This window comes from Seriola aureovittata, chromosome 3 (assembly GCF_021018895.1).
Source record: "Seriola aureovittata isolate HTS-2021-v1 ecotype China chromosome 3, ASM2101889v1, whole genome shotgun sequence".
In the NCBI taxonomy this organism is placed as follows: Eukaryota; Metazoa; Chordata; class Actinopteri; order Carangiformes; family Carangidae; genus Seriola; species Seriola aureovittata.
In genome coordinates this window covers 12819097-12838185 of record NC_079366.1, presented here as the reverse complement: position 1 = coordinate 12838185, position 19089 = coordinate 12819097, and the positions used below count along the sequence as shown (strand labels likewise).

General features: G+C 39.7%; 3 protein-coding genes across 5 annotated transcripts in view; 1 reads left to right on the top strand and 2 right to left on the bottom strand.

Moving 5' to 3' along the window:
* Positions 1 to 68: 68 nt before the first annotated feature.
* Positions 69 to 5436, bottom strand: LOC130166605 (beta-2-glycoprotein 1-like). Its single transcript, XM_056372293.1, has 8 exons — positions 5184 to 5436; positions 4289 to 4465; positions 3839 to 3935; positions 3222 to 3298; positions 2814 to 3002; positions 1482 to 1661; positions 650 to 847; positions 69 to 225 (listed from the first exon to the last, which is right to left on the bottom strand). Exons 1-8 carry the CDS (start codon positions 5254 to 5256, stop codon positions 161 to 163), a joined length of 1056 nt encoding a protein of 351 aa, XP_056228268.1. The 5' UTR covers positions 5257 to 5436; the 3' UTR covers positions 69 to 160.
* An 833-nt stretch (positions 5437 to 6269) lies between these two features.
* LOC130166604 (beta-2-glycoprotein 1-like) lies at positions 6270 to 10023 on the bottom strand. The gene is made up of 8 exons (XM_056372292.1): positions 9866 to 10023; positions 9402 to 9581; positions 9027 to 9123; positions 8837 to 8913; positions 7987 to 8172; positions 7577 to 7756; positions 7135 to 7332; positions 6270 to 6710 (listed from the first exon to the last, which is right to left on the bottom strand). Exons 1-8 carry the CDS (start codon positions 9933 to 9935, stop codon positions 6583 to 6585), a joined length of 1116 nt encoding a protein of 371 aa, XP_056228267.1. The 5' UTR covers positions 9936 to 10023; the 3' UTR covers positions 6270 to 6582.
* A 2617-nt stretch (positions 10024 to 12640) lies between these two features.
* prkcaa (protein kinase C, alpha, a) overlaps positions 12641 to 19089 on the top strand; it is a 141699-nt gene continuing 135250 nt past the window's right edge. For 2 of the 3 annotated variants that reach the window (XM_056372075.1, XM_056372076.1), the window contains exons 1-2: positions 12641 to 13037; positions 15550 to 15581. In XM_056372075.1, coding sequence (XP_056228050.1) covers positions 12871 to 13037; positions 15550 to 15581 — 199 coding nt within the window. In that variant the 5' untranslated portion in view covers positions 12641 to 12870. The remainder of the gene's footprint in view (positions 13038 to 15549; positions 15582 to 19089) is intronic. The other variant, XM_056372077.1, reaches the window with a different exon arrangement.

Sequence of the window (19089 nt, the reverse complement as noted above, 5' to 3'; positions counted from 1 at the left end):
AGTAACATAATAGCACATTTTGTTAATCAGGACTGAGTCAGATAAAATCATTTCTGAAATGTTACAGCTTGAGTTAAACCACATTCTTTAATTTTAGAGACCAGAACACACCGACAATACGGTGTTGTCCTAGTCATCAGAGAAGGGATCTGCTGCTGCCTCAGCACTGGTTGATTTCTGATGGAAGCGAACTAGGCTGTGACTGATAATCAGCCACACTGGGCTCTAGAAAGAGACAGACAGACAGACAGACAGACAGACAGACAGACAGACAGACAGACAGACAGACAGACAGACAGACACACACACACACACACACACACAAATACAGAGAAGAGGTTAGAGTATGTGCATTTTCTATAGTAGTACAGTATAAAAGTACAGTTCCCTAATACTATAAGTGTTTTCCACAGGGACAAACTATGAACTATGTGATTTGACATTCAACAATTAAACAACCTGTAGTTTATCATCCACGGAACAGCTCTTGAGAATTATGCCCTATTAGTCATCTTGAGAAAACAGCCGCCTTGGACTATGTGGCATTGAGGGATGATAGTAAGAGGTGACAAATGTAAATACATACGCAAATAAAATAGAATAAGCTGCTTTTATGCTATATTTTGCTCTTTAATTAGACAGACCTTACCTTCAAAGCATTCAGGTATTTCGAGATTTCCATTCATGCACTGGGTTGTCACTGCATAACCACACTTCCTGGCTTTGTCCATGCAGTAGAGTGAGACAATCTGTCCGTGTAAGACTCTATTGGGTTGCAGGTCTTTGATCCAGAGTTTTTGTTCTTTGTATAATATCCTTCCTCTCTGTATGCCAACACTGCAAGGAGCTATAAGTCACAAGGAGTAGAATAAAATGTTATACTTGAGAAATAGTTTATTGTTTTATGAAGCAGTAATATTGAAAGCAGATCAGCTGACATTAACGCTAAACTCTGGTCCCCATGCTTAAATCAGTTGGTATCTGACTGGTTATTTTACTTTGCTAGAGCTAATTCAGCACAGGGTCTGGGTGTTTGATTATTTAGTCAACATATTGTTACTAAAATAAGTAGTTATATAGATTTGTCTTCAGCGCAGGTCAAATGCAGAAACCTTAAAACAATCCAAAGCACTGTCTGTCATATTTACACTTCTGTATCAGTCAACACAGGCAAAAAATGACTCATGGGATTGAAATAAAAATGCAAGTAAAAGCTTTGGGACCTGAGTAGCACCAACTAAAGTCACAGGAAATATTGGAAACAGGAATACATTAATTAAAACTGGGAAACATTAAGAACATTCCTCTCCTATGCCACTCGTTTCTGTAAAGCTAAACTCTAAAAACAAAACAAAACAAAACAAAAAACATGTAAGCAGATCTGATCGTCTTTGCCCTCTCAAAATCATCCAAGAAATACAGCTATCACCAAAACATGTAACGTAAAAAGACAATGACTGTAATGTTGGTTGTAGTCCTACCCTTGCAAGATGGCTTTTCAGACCATTTCCCATCCTTCTGACAAACAATCTGCATGCTTCCCTCCAGTACATAGTCTCCTTCGCAGCCATATCTAATTGTTTCCATGAAATCATAGTCTCTCTGGTCACTGTTTGACATGTAGCCGTGGTCAATGTTCTCCGGTGGACGGCATGTCACCTCTGTAAAAGAACAAATGCAGTTCATTCATTAGAGAGACTGCTGGAGAAAAGTGTGTGTCGTTTTTCTGTTGGTAGCACTTGGTTGCTAATTATCCCATAGCGTTGCTGGTTGAAGTGTTTTGGACCATTTCCTTTGAACCAAATGTGGTTCAATTCAATCTAAATTATTATAATATGTTATCCTTCTCAGCTCCCACTGCTGCATAATAATGGCCTTCTAACTGGATGAAAGTGTTCCCACTGTAGAGTGAGATATCCATCCAGACTCCAGATTGTTTTGTCTTGTTTTTTTCTGTATACACAGTAGAGACTTGCCTTTAACCCCCGAATGGCATACAGAACAACCTTTTGAGATCTCATACAGTATTTTCCAAAAGGACATACAAATGATGATTATTAAATTCATTTAACCAACTAATACTTGAGGATTGTGAAGCTGGAGTACCTTTGAATAACTCCATCAAATGTATGTCAAACTACCAAAAATCTCATTAGCAACAGTGTACTGCGATTTTATTCACAAGTCATACTCAGTCTTCTGTACAGCAAATGAAATGTTTGCTTTGGTGAACTGGGACAGCTTATCACATGGTTTTGGGTTGGCCTGAAGTTTCTTTATTTTAGATAAACAGTTAGTACGACCATATCTAATATCGAGGACAACTTCTTAGTTTCCCAACTGTACTTCACTAAAATGATGTATCTGCACTGAACTTATCATGGTCTTAAAAAAATATGTATCTTTGGGCCAAAAAAAAGCCTCTAGCAGTCCACAGGACTCCCACACACATCTCATTGATTATTTTCATGATTTGTTACTCTTTGAAGAGCAAAAAGTGTCCTGAAAGCTTGGATGGAATTAGAGAGGAGAATTCCTGCTGTATGTATGATTATCTCCATTGTCTTATATGTGTGGTGTGTGTAATTTTGTGTCCGAAAAAAATTGAGAAATTTGAACTTTTACAATTCCATGAAATCTGGGCAAACTACATGTGGACCTTGTGCTGAGATTGTTTTCTCATCTGCTGATACTAAGACCAATAGTGAAACGTGAAACACAGAATTGTCTGACAATCAGAAATGTCGCCAACAGTGTGTTGGACATGTTTCGGTCTGAACAGTAAATACGTCTTGCAAGTGGGTATTTCATACCTCGACATTCAGGCGTCTTGGTCCAGGTGCCACTGGCAGTGCACTCTGCTTTTTCATTGCCAAAGAGTGCATGTGGAGGCAAGCACTTGTATGTCACTCTGACGCCGTAATCAGCTGTGTTCCCTCTTATTTTCCTATCATAGATTATTACCCCAAACTCCGGGATTGGAGCAAGACCACATGTCACAGCTACAAGAGAGGAGAGAGAATATGCAAGTTTATATGGGTTGGCTTATACAGTACATGCTTGTACTGTATGTGATTATTTGTTTAAGTGCAAACGTTTTTTGTACTTAATAATGTCTTCAAAGATCATAGGAAAATTTTGTATGAGAGTAACTATATATTTGATTGTATTCTGCTTCCTTTTTTATTTATTTATTATTTTGATTGCAGTGGATTACATACGCCTGCACACCGGTACTGGTGCACTCCATGTTCCATTGGCTTGGCACACAGTAGAACTGGCTCCAGTCAAGATATACCTGTGCAGAGCAGCCATACCATTAAGTCAGTTCATGCTTGGTTTGCAAAAAGATATTCACAAAACATACTTGACAGTGGATTCAAACGAGGTTGAATGTATTTGAAGCTGAATGTTGGTTGATCAGAGGAAAATAAAATAAAAATGAGATGTACACACAAGAGGTTGAAAGTTTATTCTTTGTTTGGTTTATTGGTCACCTTAACTAATGTATGATGAGTATAACTGTCAATAAAGTCATCTCTTTTCAGTAGATAGTTCTGTCATTGCTTAAATGACCAATATATAATAAATGACACTAGCAATAATTTGTCAAGTAGAGAGAACTATGTAGCTGATCAGAGGTTCTTAATTTGCACACCCAATATTTGTAAGGAACTGCAGCATGACTAAAAGAACAAATGACAAAATCTGGCCTCAAACTGCACTTCAGACACAAACAGCTGCGTCTGCATCTGCTTATCCAGTTTTATCAGCAGATTATCCCCAAAGTTATGAAAGATGGCACACAGTAAAATTCAACTAGAAGTTCTCGCGTTACCCTGCATAACAAGTGTAGTTGATGGTACTCTGGTACACAGTATCCTCATAGTTCAAATCTCCGTATTGCAGTGACTCAGGATAGGGACACCGCGTTGCTGCAGGAGAGAATACAGTAGAGTTCACATGTGTAAATAGATGGTTTCGCAATTCAGTTTTTATGAATAATTAAAACATAGAACTACATGTGCGCTGTACGTACCTGCTGTAGTTACATACAACCTTAATCGAGCCAAGCTGTGATCTCGTTGTGCAGACCATCTACACAATGTGTTCTGTTTTTTATTTTGCCAATCAACAGAGAACTAATGTTGATTGGCAAAATAACAAACCATGTTGCATCAACAGGTGAAATACAATAAAACATAAAATAAATATAGATTTATAAATCGGCCATACAAGATGTTCTGTCACAAAACCTTAAGTTCTCACTAGAATAACGGAGACTTACGTGTGCACAATAATTGGGTTGTTGTCCATTTTCCACTTGCTCCACAAACAATCTTCCGAGGGCCTGACTCAGGGGTGTATCCCTGTTTACAGGACAGCGTCAACTCTGCACCGGGGTTAAAGTATCTCTGGATCCCATCCATCTCAATGTTGCCACCCAGTTCAGGCCTAGAACACACTGCAAGGACACATCGATTTAATTAAAATAATAATAATAATTACGATGTGTGTGTGTGTGTGTGTGTGTGTGTGTGTGTGTGTGTGTGTGTGTGTGTGTGTGTGTGTGTGTGTGTGTGTGTGTGCGTGCGCGAGAGTGATGCACTGTATTTGCACCCAACAGTCAAGTTATCACATGATTATGCTGTTTTCCCAGGGAAAAAATTCTTCAGCTAATAAAGAAAAATCAGCTCCATCACTATTTTAATGGTTTGTGTTTAGTCCACTTCTCCTGAAGCGATGTAAACAGCATTTAAACAGTGTGACTGTGATTAATCTGAAGAGACATGGGACACCTGTAATTAAGTGTTCACCCATTTCAGATACTTTTCCTTTTAACCCTTGGAGATTTGACAACATTTGACAGAAAATCTGTCATGACAAATTTGAATAAACATTAAAAGTTAAAATCAAACTATTTCTAAGTTAAAGTATTTTTCTTTTTTCTGTCAGCTTCTTGTCAGAACAACAGAATTGTAACAAACCATTTCTAACACCAAATGAAATTAGATAATTGACTTGTATTCAAAAACTAAACATGACCATTTCTACTTACACAGATGCCTTAAACAAAAGTCTATCTTATAAAATATTGAGATTGAACAGTGAAATAATAAATGCGCGTACATGCATTTCAAACCAAATGATATGAAATGAAAGCCAGTAATATTAGCAAATACCATTGCCCTCAGATGTCACGGTGGTAAAGAATACAAATGGACATAGCAGAAACAAAGTCTGTATGTGTTCCATCTTAGGCCAGGTACATACAGTCCTCGGTTCTTTCCCGTGGTTGTAGATTGAGGTTGAAATACTGAATCTCTGTCCTCTCTGTCACTGTTTGAGCTCCTCTAAAAGTAAACAGATAAGAGCAGCACGAAATAACTGCTCACTGCAGATCCTTGTTTTGTAGGCTGTTTTTTTGCTTCCTGCTTGTAATAGCAGATTATATGTGACATTTTACCGGAAGTGGGAAGTTCCCACAGTTTTTTTTTTTTCTTCGAAGCTTTTGCTTTTTGCATCTGTGAAAACAAGCCCTGGACTGCACTTCACCCTCTTGTAGCCAAAATCAGTATTACAAAAGCAAACACTGATGAGATCCTGACAAAAAAATTTCTTTGTAGAAAAGAAAAAGATCACTTGCCTCTCAGGGCTTGTTTTCACAGACAAAAAAAAAAACAAGACTTGATCTTAACAACAACAACAAAAAAATCACTTTCCTTTCAGAGCATCCATAAACATATGAAACAGGAACAAATGATTCTTTTTTTGTTTATTTTGTGTTTTGTAGACCTTGTGTATTTAGCCTCTTTTTACTTGTGTTTACATCATTTTAACAATGTGTTGTAGTAAATTTCCACTAAAATATCCTATGCATCATAATTATACTGAATGTTAAACTTGTATCATCCAATGGAAAAGCTATACTCACAGCTGAGGTTCGATTTCTATGTACCTTTCATCTACACAGTTTAACTGAAGACTTTGCTCCTCATCTATAAAACATTGGTGTTTATCTGACATGTCTCCATTTGATCAACCTGGCAGATTTTTCAGGTCACAAGACAACTTTTTTTCCATTCAAATTCACAGAGATCATTCAAAATTTGACAACACCGCATTCCTGCACCTACGGGATCCCCATGTACGAATAAACTGAAGATAGTTTTTGTTTAATGAAGCTTTTAATTAGTTTTTCGGCATCAAATGATTTAGAATCTAAAACTTTGAGCACGTCTGGTTCAAGAAGAAGAGAGGCAGAAATATTAGTGTGATCATAAATGAGTTTTAATGGTAATCTGGGTACCGGCTGTATGTATCTACACAGGCTCTTCAAGTCAGCAACTCTCTCAGGTCCCACGGCACTATTTTTCTGAAAACTAATTTTCATAATTTTCTCGACAAATTACAACTATTACTTTATTATAAATCGTAAATGACAGTCAAAATGAAAGATGAACATAACCAATAACAAACATGTTCTCTGTCTTGCAGCATATTGTTACAGATGTATTAGTCATGATACAGAGATTCACATCCTGTAAGTGTACATGGTGCTTCAGCTCATTCTGTGAAAAGTTATGCAGATCTTGGGGGGCTTGCGGGGCTTGCGGGGCTTGTGGGGCCTGCAGGAGGTGAAGCAGCACACATTGTGATTTCTGATGGAAGATTTTTGGCCCTTAAGGTGTACTCCACCTTGCCTGGTTCTAAAAGCAGGAAGAAGAGAGGGAGATATATTACTGTAGTCACAAAATATTTCATATTACTGCATAGAAACGTCATGGGCTTTTCCAAAGACATCTGTAAACCATTTGACAGACTGATTACATAACATTTTTTTTTTTTTCAGGAAAAACAATAGTACTGTATTGCTACTAGTAAAAGCATGCAGACAGTGGGTCAAGCTGTTTTGAAATAGCTATAACACTGTAGATCTAGTATATAGACTACTTCCCCCTGCCTAAAACATGAAAATGTACAGGTATAGATGTGTTAACTTTGCATCTGTACACCTACTTACAGTATGGTATCTACATTTAAAACACATCCTCTCCGTTGAAAGCAATCTTCGGGAAGTTGAGCACTGGTCAGTCTTAGACCACTATATTGATCGAGCTGGCAAGAACTTACCCTCAAAGCATTCTGGGATGGGGAGGGTTCCATCATTACAGGTGCTGGCCACAGGATAGCCACACCTCTCAGCTCGGTTCAGACAATAGAAGGCAACATGTTCTCCGTGGAGGACTCTGTTGGGTTTCAGGTCTGCGATCCAGAGCTTCCTGGCATTGTAGAAAATACGGCCTCTTTTGATTCCAACTGTGCAGGGAGCTGGGTGGAAAAAAATGCAGTTACAGCAGATGGTTATAAAACTATTAGTTCGAAGCTCATTTGAATCTGAAATTGAGAGGAATTCGGGGCCTGGAGACTGCCAACTTGCAAAGCACAATCTGAGCATATCTGGACACCTTTGGTTAACTAACTGACTGCTGCAAAACTGAATCCAGACTCAAACACAAATACAACAAATTCAGCCTGAGGGGAGCTTTTAAGATCTAATTTTCCCATGACTCACCTCTGCAGACTGGCTTGGAAGACCAGTTCCCCGTGTTTCGGCACTGTATCTCAGCCTCACCGTCCAGAATATAGTGCTCGTTGCAGGCGTATTTAACCTTCTCCTTGTATCCATGTTGTCTCATCACAGCAAAGGTGATGAAGCCGTTTGGTATATTTGTTGGAATGGAGCAGCTCACATCTGGGATGACCAAAAAAAACAGGAGGTATTATGTAGTGGTTACAATTGCACAGTTAGGCTGTCTCAGAAAGAAAATGACAGAAAACATTTTAAACCTGCTGACAGACTGTTTAAACTGTGTCACATATGGTCTCTCAGATTTGGCCCATAATTAGTTGTGGAGGAGAGAAATGGATTAAAGGGGGGGTGATGGTTAAAGAATATTGAAAATATTGACATCTTCCGTGTACCTCGGCACACTGGTGGCTCAGTTGCGCTTCCATCAGCCATGCAGGATCCCCTCTCGTGACTTGGTGCTTTAGGCGGGTTACACTCGTATGTCCAGCCCTGCCCATACATGGTGGTGGATCCAGAAACTGGCTTATCATGGACAATTCTTCCATCTCTTGGTGGCTTGGGCAGAGGACAGTTCACAGCTGTAAGGCCAAAAAGCACTGGCATTAACTCTGAACACTTTGAATCCTACTCTGTCAGCTTTTAGAACGCAAAATCCACACTGAACCTACACTCAGCTGTCAGTTTACGACCAGTTGAAACTAATGCAGTCTGCTTCACCAGTCCTGCAATTAATCCTCAGTTTTTGTTCCAGAGAGGAAGTGATTCAACTGCATGCCGCTGTTGAACTGTTTAGCCTATCGTAGCTGATTTGAATGGGGTGGACAAAATGATAGTAACACCAGTCAACCTAACACAACACAGTTCACCAACGCCACACATTGCAGGCACCAAATAAAGATCATACAGTTGATTGAAGACCTCTTAAACACTAGGTAACATAATGAGCAACATCTTTACTATACAATTTCACACATCAGTTTAGAAGACAGAAATACTCTGTCTTTTGCTATGATGAACAAAGAGAATTCTGGTCAAAATAAAAGCTTAATGAATACAAATATACAGTAACATAATGTAGCAAAGGCAGGTGCATTGATAAAAAATAGAACAGCTTCCTAATTAGATCAAAAAATGTTAACAGACGTTTTTTCACTTTACATAATATGATGTGTTTGCTGACCACTGACAGAGTCTATTTCCCACTTCCATTATGTATTATGTATATGTATTTTACTCCATTACCTTTGCAGAGGGGTGGTGGATTGCTCCAGCGGCCGTCATGTAAACACGTGCTTTCATTGGCGCCTTGCATGACATACCTGATGAACGGAAGTTCATATCATTCTGACATAGTATATCACTGTAACACACAGCTTGTAATGATCTGTATGGAACTGCAAGGTGAATATTACTGTCATCCACTCAGCCTTACCCATCGTCACAAGTGAAGTTGAGCACGCTCTTGAATGGAGCTTCTGTCCTCCCCTTCGCTAAAGGCTGCAGAGGTCTGGGGATAGGGCACATCTTAGCTACGGAAATATAAGATAACACAGCCTTTGGAACCTCATCATGTGACAGGAGACAGGGGAAGCCAGGTATCATGGAGTAAAGTAAACCGTCCAACACAATGCAATGATTTCTCTGGGGATCGTGGGAAACATTATGTGATTTGTTTCAGCAGAATCACCATATAATTTATTTAAGCCAATATTTTCTCCCACCTTACTCACACGTTCTACTTTTAGGTGGTTATGACAATATAAGAATTACAGCTGTTTCACTGTCTCAAGCTACAGTCTCAACTCACGGGAACATGCCAGGTTTGACCGCGTCCACTCTCCTGTGGCGGTGCAGGTTATCCGCTGAGAGGCTGCAGTTGAAGGTAAGTAGCCCCGTTCACATGTGAGAGTCACCTCTTCTCCGACCTCATACACACGTTTTAGGGTCGACTCATCAATCCCGTCAGTGACAGGTGGTTGGCCACACACTAGTTGAAGACATAATTGGACAAAAATGTACTGTATTAGGTGCAGGAGTCACAGCAATAATGTTTACATTTTGCAGCTAAATTCTTTTGACAGCCACAGTATTCAACAATTCATAATTAATTGTGTAGATTAGAACGTTGTGAACTTTTGTAAAAGTTGTGCACACTTCTCTTTTGATTTAACACTGTCAATCATCATGTGGATAAGACAGAAAAATGCAAACAAAAAAGCATAAAATAAAGCAACTGTCCTGCTCCATATTTACATTTTTTTTTTTTTTTACCTTTCTTGGATGTTACAGTTGTGTATAAAGCTACTTGGCAGAGGAGCAACAAAGCCAAAGTTGGAGCCATCTTCTTGAAAGTGCTGTCTCCTCAGTATCCCCTGCATCTGGGTGGGGGGTTACAGGGCCAACATAAGGGCTGCTGGGTAATGGGCGCATGATAGCGCGCTCCAATCAGCTGCAAGTGTAAGCTCCTATTGATTGAGTACAAAGTTCTTAACTCCTACATATTTACCTAGAGATGATCAATAACCTTGATTTGGTACAAGAGCTACCAGCAGATATGAAGCGTGATAAACTCATAAACAATGAAAGCTTTGAGGGGAACAGTACTTAAACCATTTGACGGCTCTAATGAAGCAGAGAAACAACATTACAGCAATAATGTCAAATAACAAGGAGGAATGTTTGATTGTCCACTTAAAGAAATTGAAACTGTGTGACCTGCAGATCCAGAGTCACCAAAATGATGTAATATCCTAACTGGGTCAAATGATCTGTTGATTTCCAGTCAGTGTAACTCTGTGTGTCCTTCATGTGTGGTTCTGCTAGACAGAGAGGCTGCATTATTTGAATGAGATTATGTCATTGACAGCTAAAAGCTCTCACTCTTTGCTATTTAAATGATGGAGGTTTTCAATGGGCTCGAACTAAGTGTCCTGAGGTTTCAGGGGATGGTAGATCTGGTTTATTTAACCTGATAGCAAATATTTGTCTTTCACATAAGCAGATATGAGATGGTTAGATGGCTGCTCTGCTGGTCAGTGAACCTATGGGGACTGGCAAACTCAAAAGAATTGGTGAACCCGCTATGGCTGTGAGAAAATGTTTCAAACGGGAAGGAACGTACCCAGCCAAGGCAAACACCAGCAGCAGTGTGTGTGTGTAAGCAAGTGATCCAGTTAAAGACATATTCATAAATGCAACAGAAGATCTTTAGGGACAGTTTGAAAAGCACATTATCAGTGACAAACAGGCGGCAGGTTTAAATGGAATACAATGCATGACTAAGCAAGAGGGAAATTAATCTGATCAGTGGCTGGTATTGATATTCACCAATAAAATACCCCATATTACAGTTGTATTGCATACTAAACATGCATGATTGACACAGTTATAGTGCAATGTATGGGTGAGCTGCTGGGGGTCAGCATAATTTTACAGGGAACAGCTAAAAATGTGTAATGCGATGTTTTTCCACACGATGACGCCCCCATCCCAAATTCCTGCAGCTAGACCAGGGGCCTCCTCCCTCCCACAGCGGGTCCTGTTGCGTGACATCAACCGGAGAGACGGGGTGGAAGTGGAGCGCAGAAGCGTCAAGTTACACAAAGGTACATAGACCACGATCAGGAAGTTTGTCTTCAAAATAGAATTAATATCAGAGCCTTTTGGACAATTGAGCCACAGCTATAAGGGATTACAGAACTTTAAAAAAAGAAAAAAAAGGGTATTGTTTGATTAGTAACTCCACAGGCTTGAAACTATAATTGGATATAAAATTAGATTTATTTGGGTAATGTAAACTCAACTTTAGATTTTACATCCAGTACATAGTTCTAGGCCTATATGCTCTTACCTTTCTCACTGACTTGATAAAAGCACAACACAAAAAACCCTGTAAAACCAAAGACTAGCAGGAGTCTGCGAACTTTGAGATGAATCATTATGTACTTTTTAGTTGAGCTTCTCTGAGGAACCAATAAATCCACAATGTTCAGCGTTTAACAGTAGAAAACTGAATATGTATAAAGGTTTCATGGGTTCTTTTTGATGATTTAAAAGGTCGGTGGGTTGGTTTCGCTTTCATGTATTTTTTTTGACAACAAGGGCATAGTGAACCTCTTTGTGACAGTGACGGAGATTAAAGGCTGCACGGATACAGTGCTACACTGAGAACACCAAGGGCTTTTTCTTTTTTTAAATGACACTTTGAGGATTTTCAAATTATAACCCAGTTACACAATCAGCTGCCAGTTTATGAAATAGCCTACATCTCGGTAAAATTAATGTGGCCCAGCAGCCTTGCAATAATTCCCATCTTAATGCAGTTTATATAATTCAGCTGGCTGAATCAGTTTTAGGACGTTGTTGACTCAATTTATCCACTTGTAGTGTGGTGCTGTTGAAGTGTACTGCATTATACTGGGAGGTTTTTCTAATAGGTTACCCTCACTGGACAGTAGCTATAACTGGGGTGGGCACTCAAACACAGTTGCCACAGTTTCAACACAAGTTAAACATTACATTAAAACTGAATTATTGTATTAACTTGCAGTAGTTTGAAAAAGGTTTCTAATGATCTGAGTATAGTTTGTAACTATGCATTGAAAGTTGCACTCAGTATTGCTTTATGTAACTTCAAATAACAATCAGGTGCTCCTGCTTTTACTTTTCACACTTGAAATAGACAAAACAAACTAATCTTCTCGTCCTCCGAGTCCCAACGTCTGCCTGAAAAACAGTCTAATTATTTGTGCTATTAAAAAACACATTCATCAATCTTCAAAAATGTTGCTGTGCGGTGGGAGCTGTAATCATGGCCTCAGTATTGGATTTGTGACATCTTAGCCACAGCCATGCATATAAACCTGTATTGATTGGACTTATTAGACAGCAAACAATTGTCATTCAAACCGTGGTGAGAATGTGGGCAACTACTGTATTAGTAGAAAACAGCCTCTTCAACATCTGACTGAAAAAAAAAGGCAAAGAAAAAAAAACGGGTTTTACTTTGAAGGCGGGGCCGGACGTGGTGTTATCTCACTGCGTGCACCTTGACGGCGCGCAGAGCTGTCAGTGGAGCAGCCCAGTGGTATCGACAGGCAGGGAAAGCCCTCACACAGTAAGTAGGGTGTCTCCAGTGAAGACCGCCGCTCCGCACTCCTGCTGGCTCCACACTGAGAGCTGCGCGTCTAAACGGACTGAAAGAGCACTTGAAGACAGCAAAGGCACAGCTGTAGCATTGGTCTGTGTGTGAGTGAGTGTTTTTTTTTTAGGGGGACATGGCTGATGTGAGTTCAAACGAGTCGTCCACCGCGGACGTAGCGAACAGGTTTGCTCGCAAAGGTGCTTTGAGGCAAAAAAACGTCCACGAAATCAAGAACCACAAGTTCATAGCCAGGTTCTTCAGGCAGCCGACTTTCTGCAGCCACTGCACCGACTTCATCTGGTAAGCCTTCCGTGTCCCATCTCCACCACCCCACCTTCACTGCTGCCTGCTGCCTGTTGCATGTTGGATAACTTCATTCGAGTAGCCGACACACTGCTCGGTGATGTAACACAACTTCAGGCTAACTTTCCCTTCTTAATCCCGCAACGTCTTCACTTTGTCGCTACTAAAGTCGTAGTGAATGTGCGTCCGACAGTCTTCATTTCTCCTCCCCGACAGATTTTTACTGCAGGGATTGTCGAGATTCCTGTCTAAGCAGTTCCACATGGGAGGAGTTCTGGTGTTGTTTATGTTGGTAGTGTCATTGTATACAGAGACTGGTTGCATGGAAGTGAGTGAAATTTGTGTTTAGTTTTGTCGATTGCAGGATTTTATATACACTCTCCAATCCTGGAAATTCCCAGTAAGAAACAGTGACATTGAAGTAGTCACTTTCATTTTTGAGGCACTGTGTGGTCCCAGATAATTCATGGATCCATGAGTGAAAACACCTCTAGTGGAGCATAGATATAAGTGAACATATTCCTGAAAGAGTGGCCTTAGTATCAGTCTTTACATAACACCAAATGATAACAGTTCCTGCAGTTAAAAGTCCACTTTTCCTGTTGTATTCCCCGATCAAAGCTTTGCAGCTGTGCCTCCTGGTTAAAGTCTTTGGATGACTAATAGGTTCCCTCTTCCTGGCATGTAGCTGAGCCATTCAGGCCTTCCATCCGAATCTACTGGGTTTTACTGGGGAGAAAAACTTTAGAAAGTATTTATTGATGACTGGTCGGATTTTTTTGTGGGGTGAAATTCTACAGTTTACTGGCAGCGTGGTGCGAGCCCGTATGGAAAAGCACTTCACCTTCTATAATGAAATGTTTCAACATCACGCACATGGTATTTACTGTGGATGAAACACACTTTAAGTGGGCAGTGACTTGCAGAGGTACAGTGTTGCCTTTATGCTGCAGTTCTTTCCATTAGTGGCCCATAGAGAGAAAATGTGTATGGAAAGTATGACAAAACATTAGTTTCTCAGCATCATATCTGGACCCATTTGTAGAGCATTTTCAGATCTCTGTCTCTCCCAGTCTGCGATACAATGTTCAGAGGTCAGTGTTTCAACTTTCAGAAAGTTATCAAACACTGTTAAATGTAACTTCTCACACTTCTTTGTAGTCCTCAGTTTAGCTTGAGGCGTTGTAAATGTTTTGTTATTGTGCTGTTTTTCTTGTGAAACTGTGAGGAGTAAAAGTGTAGACAACTTGGTAGAGCTGCACCCACGTTTGGTTCAGGTGGGAGTGTGATCTCAGTGGCTTCTGTAACCTTGATAGTTTTACAGCCTGACCTGTGCCCTGCCAGCCAACCCTCCTTTATGAAACACTGGCTCAGCTTGTTATGAAACCTTGAGCCCACAAACTTGTTGTTTGGCTTTAGAAATTAGAATAGAGAGCATCTTCATTCATTGATGTTTCAGAGGTTTGGGAGGCTGTATTTGGTATAGGCTAGTTGTCATTATTTGTCTCACAGCTTTAGTTTTAGTTTCAGTCTCAGAACTGGATTTGATATTTTTTGGTACAGATGAAGAAATAGAAACAAACAATGTTCTTTTTTTTACTTTGCATTAACTTTAGAATACATGCATATACTGTATATTTATATGCTCAATATACACTGTATATTTTGTGTGTATATTTGTGTGTATTTGTGCTCATAATTACTTTCTGTTTAAACAGTCAGACTAAACACAAGTCAAACATTTGGCAGCAGTTGAACAATATGGCCAAAGCATGTGGACACCTGAACATTATACCCATATGTTAGTGTCCAGCAGCCTCCACTCCTCTGGTTTGACTTTCTATAAGGTTTCTGAATCTTGGGGTGCAGGGTTTCACTCCCATTCAGCCTCAAGAGCACTTGTGAGGTCGGGTGCTGATGTTGGATGAGAAGGCCTGCCACACAGTTGGCATTTAAATTCATGCTGGAGGTGCTGGACGGGCTGGAGGTTAGGGCTCTTTGCCGCACAGTAAAGTTCCCCCATAGCAAGCTCACAAAAGCATTTCCTCATGGATCAGGCTTTGTGCACAGATTGTTATCATGCTGAAAAAAAAGAAGGGATGTACACAAATGTCTAAAATATCATTGTAGACTGAGGCTGTAAGATTTCACTTTTATTGGAACTAAGAGAACTTAGCCCAAACTATGAGAAAACACATGGGTGAACTGTCCACATACTTTGGGCCGTAAAATCTAACTGAAAGTTGTGTTTTTTAAAATATGTGTGTTATTGTTTTGGTTGGGGAAGATGATGAATGCTCCAAGCGAAATGTAAAAGTTTGAAAGCTTAACGGTCCTCCTGCTCAGTGGTGGTGTACATTATGCAACACCCTGTCCCTGGAATTAACAAACGTATCTGTGTATGAATGAATGGATTTACTGTGTGTATTTGTGTGTATTGGAGAGAGAGAGAGAGAGAGAGAGAGAGAGAGAGAACAACAATTTAATTCAGACTTCTTTGTTTTCACAGGGGGTTTGGAAAACAAGGATTCCAGTGCCAAGGTAAAACAAAATTGTCTCTGACATCTGACTCATTCAAATATTATGAGAGCTGAACATGTACAGTATTTAAGGCAGACGCTTTAGAAAAGAAAAGCTGTTTGAAGGATAGTTCTGCATTTGACAAGTTTGCACACATTGTAGTTTCTCCTTTGGAGTTTTCCACTCGAGTGCCTGTCACATAAACCGTCACATCTAGAACTGACCCTTTCATTTTCTCCCTATCGTGTTTGATGCTTTTGATACACCAGCTCCATTTCATTTCTACAGCAAACATAAGAAAAGGACGTTTGATGGCTTGTGTGAATAGCTGATTTGTCTGTGAGCATGACTCTGGTTATATCTGACAACTGTTGTTCCTATGGAGAGAATCACGGATAAATATCGAAGACAACATGACGAAATAATAGGCAAACTGATCGCCCTGGTCTATAGGGCACGTTCATCACACCCATCGTGTCCAACTGTTCATTTACACTATTGCCATCCCGCTCATGATTTGTTTGCTATTTTGCAAACATGACATTATTTGTTTACCCACAGCATGCAGGGTAGTGTTATTGTGGTCATGATGCATCTAAACCATGTGGCCAGAAGGAAATGAGCCTAGAGTAACATTGTCTCGTATTATTTTATAGTATGGCCGTGCAGTGTAGAGAGGGGATTCGTTGTTTGTGCCAGTGGTCTGATATCATGAATTCATGCTTTCGATGTCTATGACACCATGCACGAGCTTGTTGCATGGTGCAATGCAACACACACATGGTTGTTATCACAGTGATAAATGGAATTGGGTTATTTAACTGCTGATTATCAGTAAAGTGCTTCCTAACAAGTGAAGCTGTGTGTGTGTGTGTGTGTGTGTGTGTGTGTGTGTGTGTGCGTGTATATGTGTGTTGGGTATTAACCGTTTAAGCTAAAGACAGAAAGTGAAAGAGGAGAACAGAGAGGAATAGAGAAGACGTACAAAGCACACAAATATGGAAAGATGTTGCGGCTTGCGAAAGGTCCTCAATCCCCAACCTCACACTGAAGGTGGATTTCCTATCAACACACCATTTTGAGTTTCAGCATGCATCAACTCTCAGAATTCCTCATCTAATGTGGAAACTTTTGGACTTGCCAAAGTCTTGACTGTGGCTGCGAGTGGCCAGGTAACAGTGCAGATGATGTCAAACCCCTGTTTCACTTAGTCATAGACGCTGATTATTTTTCGGCGTGTCAGTCTTCAGGACACACAGCACTGAAAGTTAAAAGTGCATTGCAGGATTTTCTAGTTGCGTGCTTAGAGAAAAGGGAAAGTCTCTCGTTTACATTCCAGAAACACTGAATTAAAGGAGCCCTGAGGATTTGTTTTGTCGACAAACAAAATTTCCATTTATACATTTACACGAAAACAAATTTTGTGTATCTTTGAGGTCTAAAAAATGTGCTTTCTCAAAACATTGCAAAGCCAATTTTTTAAAAAATATTTTGAATCCTGTGTTTTTTACATCCATGTTTACTGGCTTGCTAGCTTGTTTTCCTCTTTGCGGCCTTAATTGGTGCATTGTGAAGTTTATTGCCAAGTTACAGCCACCAACTGCTAATCAGTGGATCACTGCCACCTATATTTGTGCGTCTTCTTGTATAAAAACAAACAAAACGCGGATCCACACATAAAAACATTGCTACAAGTGCTCCAAAACTCCATAAGGTACCTTTAGCGTCAGTATTTGAACATTTTGCATTTTACATTCTTGTATTTTATCATTTCTGGTGCAAAGGAAATAAAAAAGAGGCTTTTAAAGAGTGTTGCTTCTGACTTGAAATTCTCAACATAGTTTTGATCAGATGATGACTATTGTTTATGTCATCTGGGGAAAATGTGAAGAAAGAAAATGACTTGATTGGGAAGAATCTTGATATATTTCTACCTAGACAGTTTTTCTGTAGGGCAGAAGACAGTTGGAGACTTCAAGATAAACAGTTTGCCTTGCAAGGCGTTTGATCTCAGTGATTCAGAGGCTCTTCTCCTGAGAGTGTAAGAGTGAGTGAGATATACAGAGGTCTTTATTACTCATCATATCAATACATTTAGATGGTTCATAGTGTCTCGTGCGTCTGGAAGGGCCTTTGTCTGGTAAATGTTTGCATACTGTATTGTAGCATACATATTAACCCATGTTTACATGTAAATATCAGCAACGCAACGCCCACTCTTCTCTGTGATCTCCTCTCACAGAGGTGAGATGCAGCCTGCTCTCAGCCTTCTAGTATTTGCTCCTGCTTGGGTGAAGCCAGGCTCAGTGAATGAGTCAGTCCAAGGTGTCGGAGTGATGACAGCTTAACATGTTTTTTGCATAACCTGACATTATCATCAGCGTGCCCGCCAACCCCCTCCTCTGCTTTCACAGCAAGTTGTCATTTTCATCCTGCCTCATTTTTACTGTCAGAGCTTTTGATAAGGGACATGATAAATTGAATGATTACAAGGACGTCAGGGACTGCAGTTCGGCGTGGAGGAGGTCTTGAACACAAATGGTGCCTTGCAGCTTTTTTCTTTAGTGAGAAACACTGACGCCGTCCACCGAACTCAAGAACTGCTTATTTTTCATCCACCATAAACCTGTTAAATAAATAATGTCTGCCTTATCAAAATGAAGGTGACTGGTTCCACTGCGGCTTTTCAAAGAGAGAAAGGTCCCTACTTTATAATACAGTATCTGTTTAGCTATCAATTATTAAACTTAAGCTTCTATAAAATGAGGGTCAGGTCCTCCAGCAGAGACAGCGAGCCTCGCAGTCAATACTCGAAAATGACAAAGTGATAAACTGGAGAGTGGCATTTCTCTAACAAGAGTGACATTTAATTTTCAGGCCTGCAAATGTCCCTTTTCCAAGAATAGGGTGGGATGAACAGTGTTACGTCACAGGTGTTGTTTATAGTGTTGTGAGCTTGAAGTTTAATGAAAATTGAATGTCATATTTCTAAACTCATTGTTGATGTGTGTGCTTGTTTGTTGATTTATTTATTTTTTTACTAAATTTATAAGTTCAAACTGATAATTAGAGCTGAAATGATGATTCAGTACATTGACTAGTTGATTAGTAGAAATTAATCTATAACTATTTTGATAAACGATCATGCAAGATATGTTTTTAATTAAAAATGCATAAAATTGAATCGGTTTTAGCTTCGCGGATGTGAATATTTGCAGGTTTTCTTTACTGTCTGTAGTAAATAGAACGACTTGTGGTTTTGGACTGTGGTTGGGTTGGACGAGCAGTTTGAATATGTCATCTTGGGAAACTGCCAAATTGACATTTTATAGATGCAAACATGATCCAGTTAATCGAGGAAGTAATTGGAGTTGCAGTCCTACTCATGAAACCGTATATTAGAGCGTAGCATGTAGTGATAATGTGAGCGCTGTCCCCTGAGCAACACATTCAGATCACATGTTTATTGTGTTGAACACATACTTATGCAGATGCAGGTAAAAAAAAAAAAAAATCAAACCACTCTCAA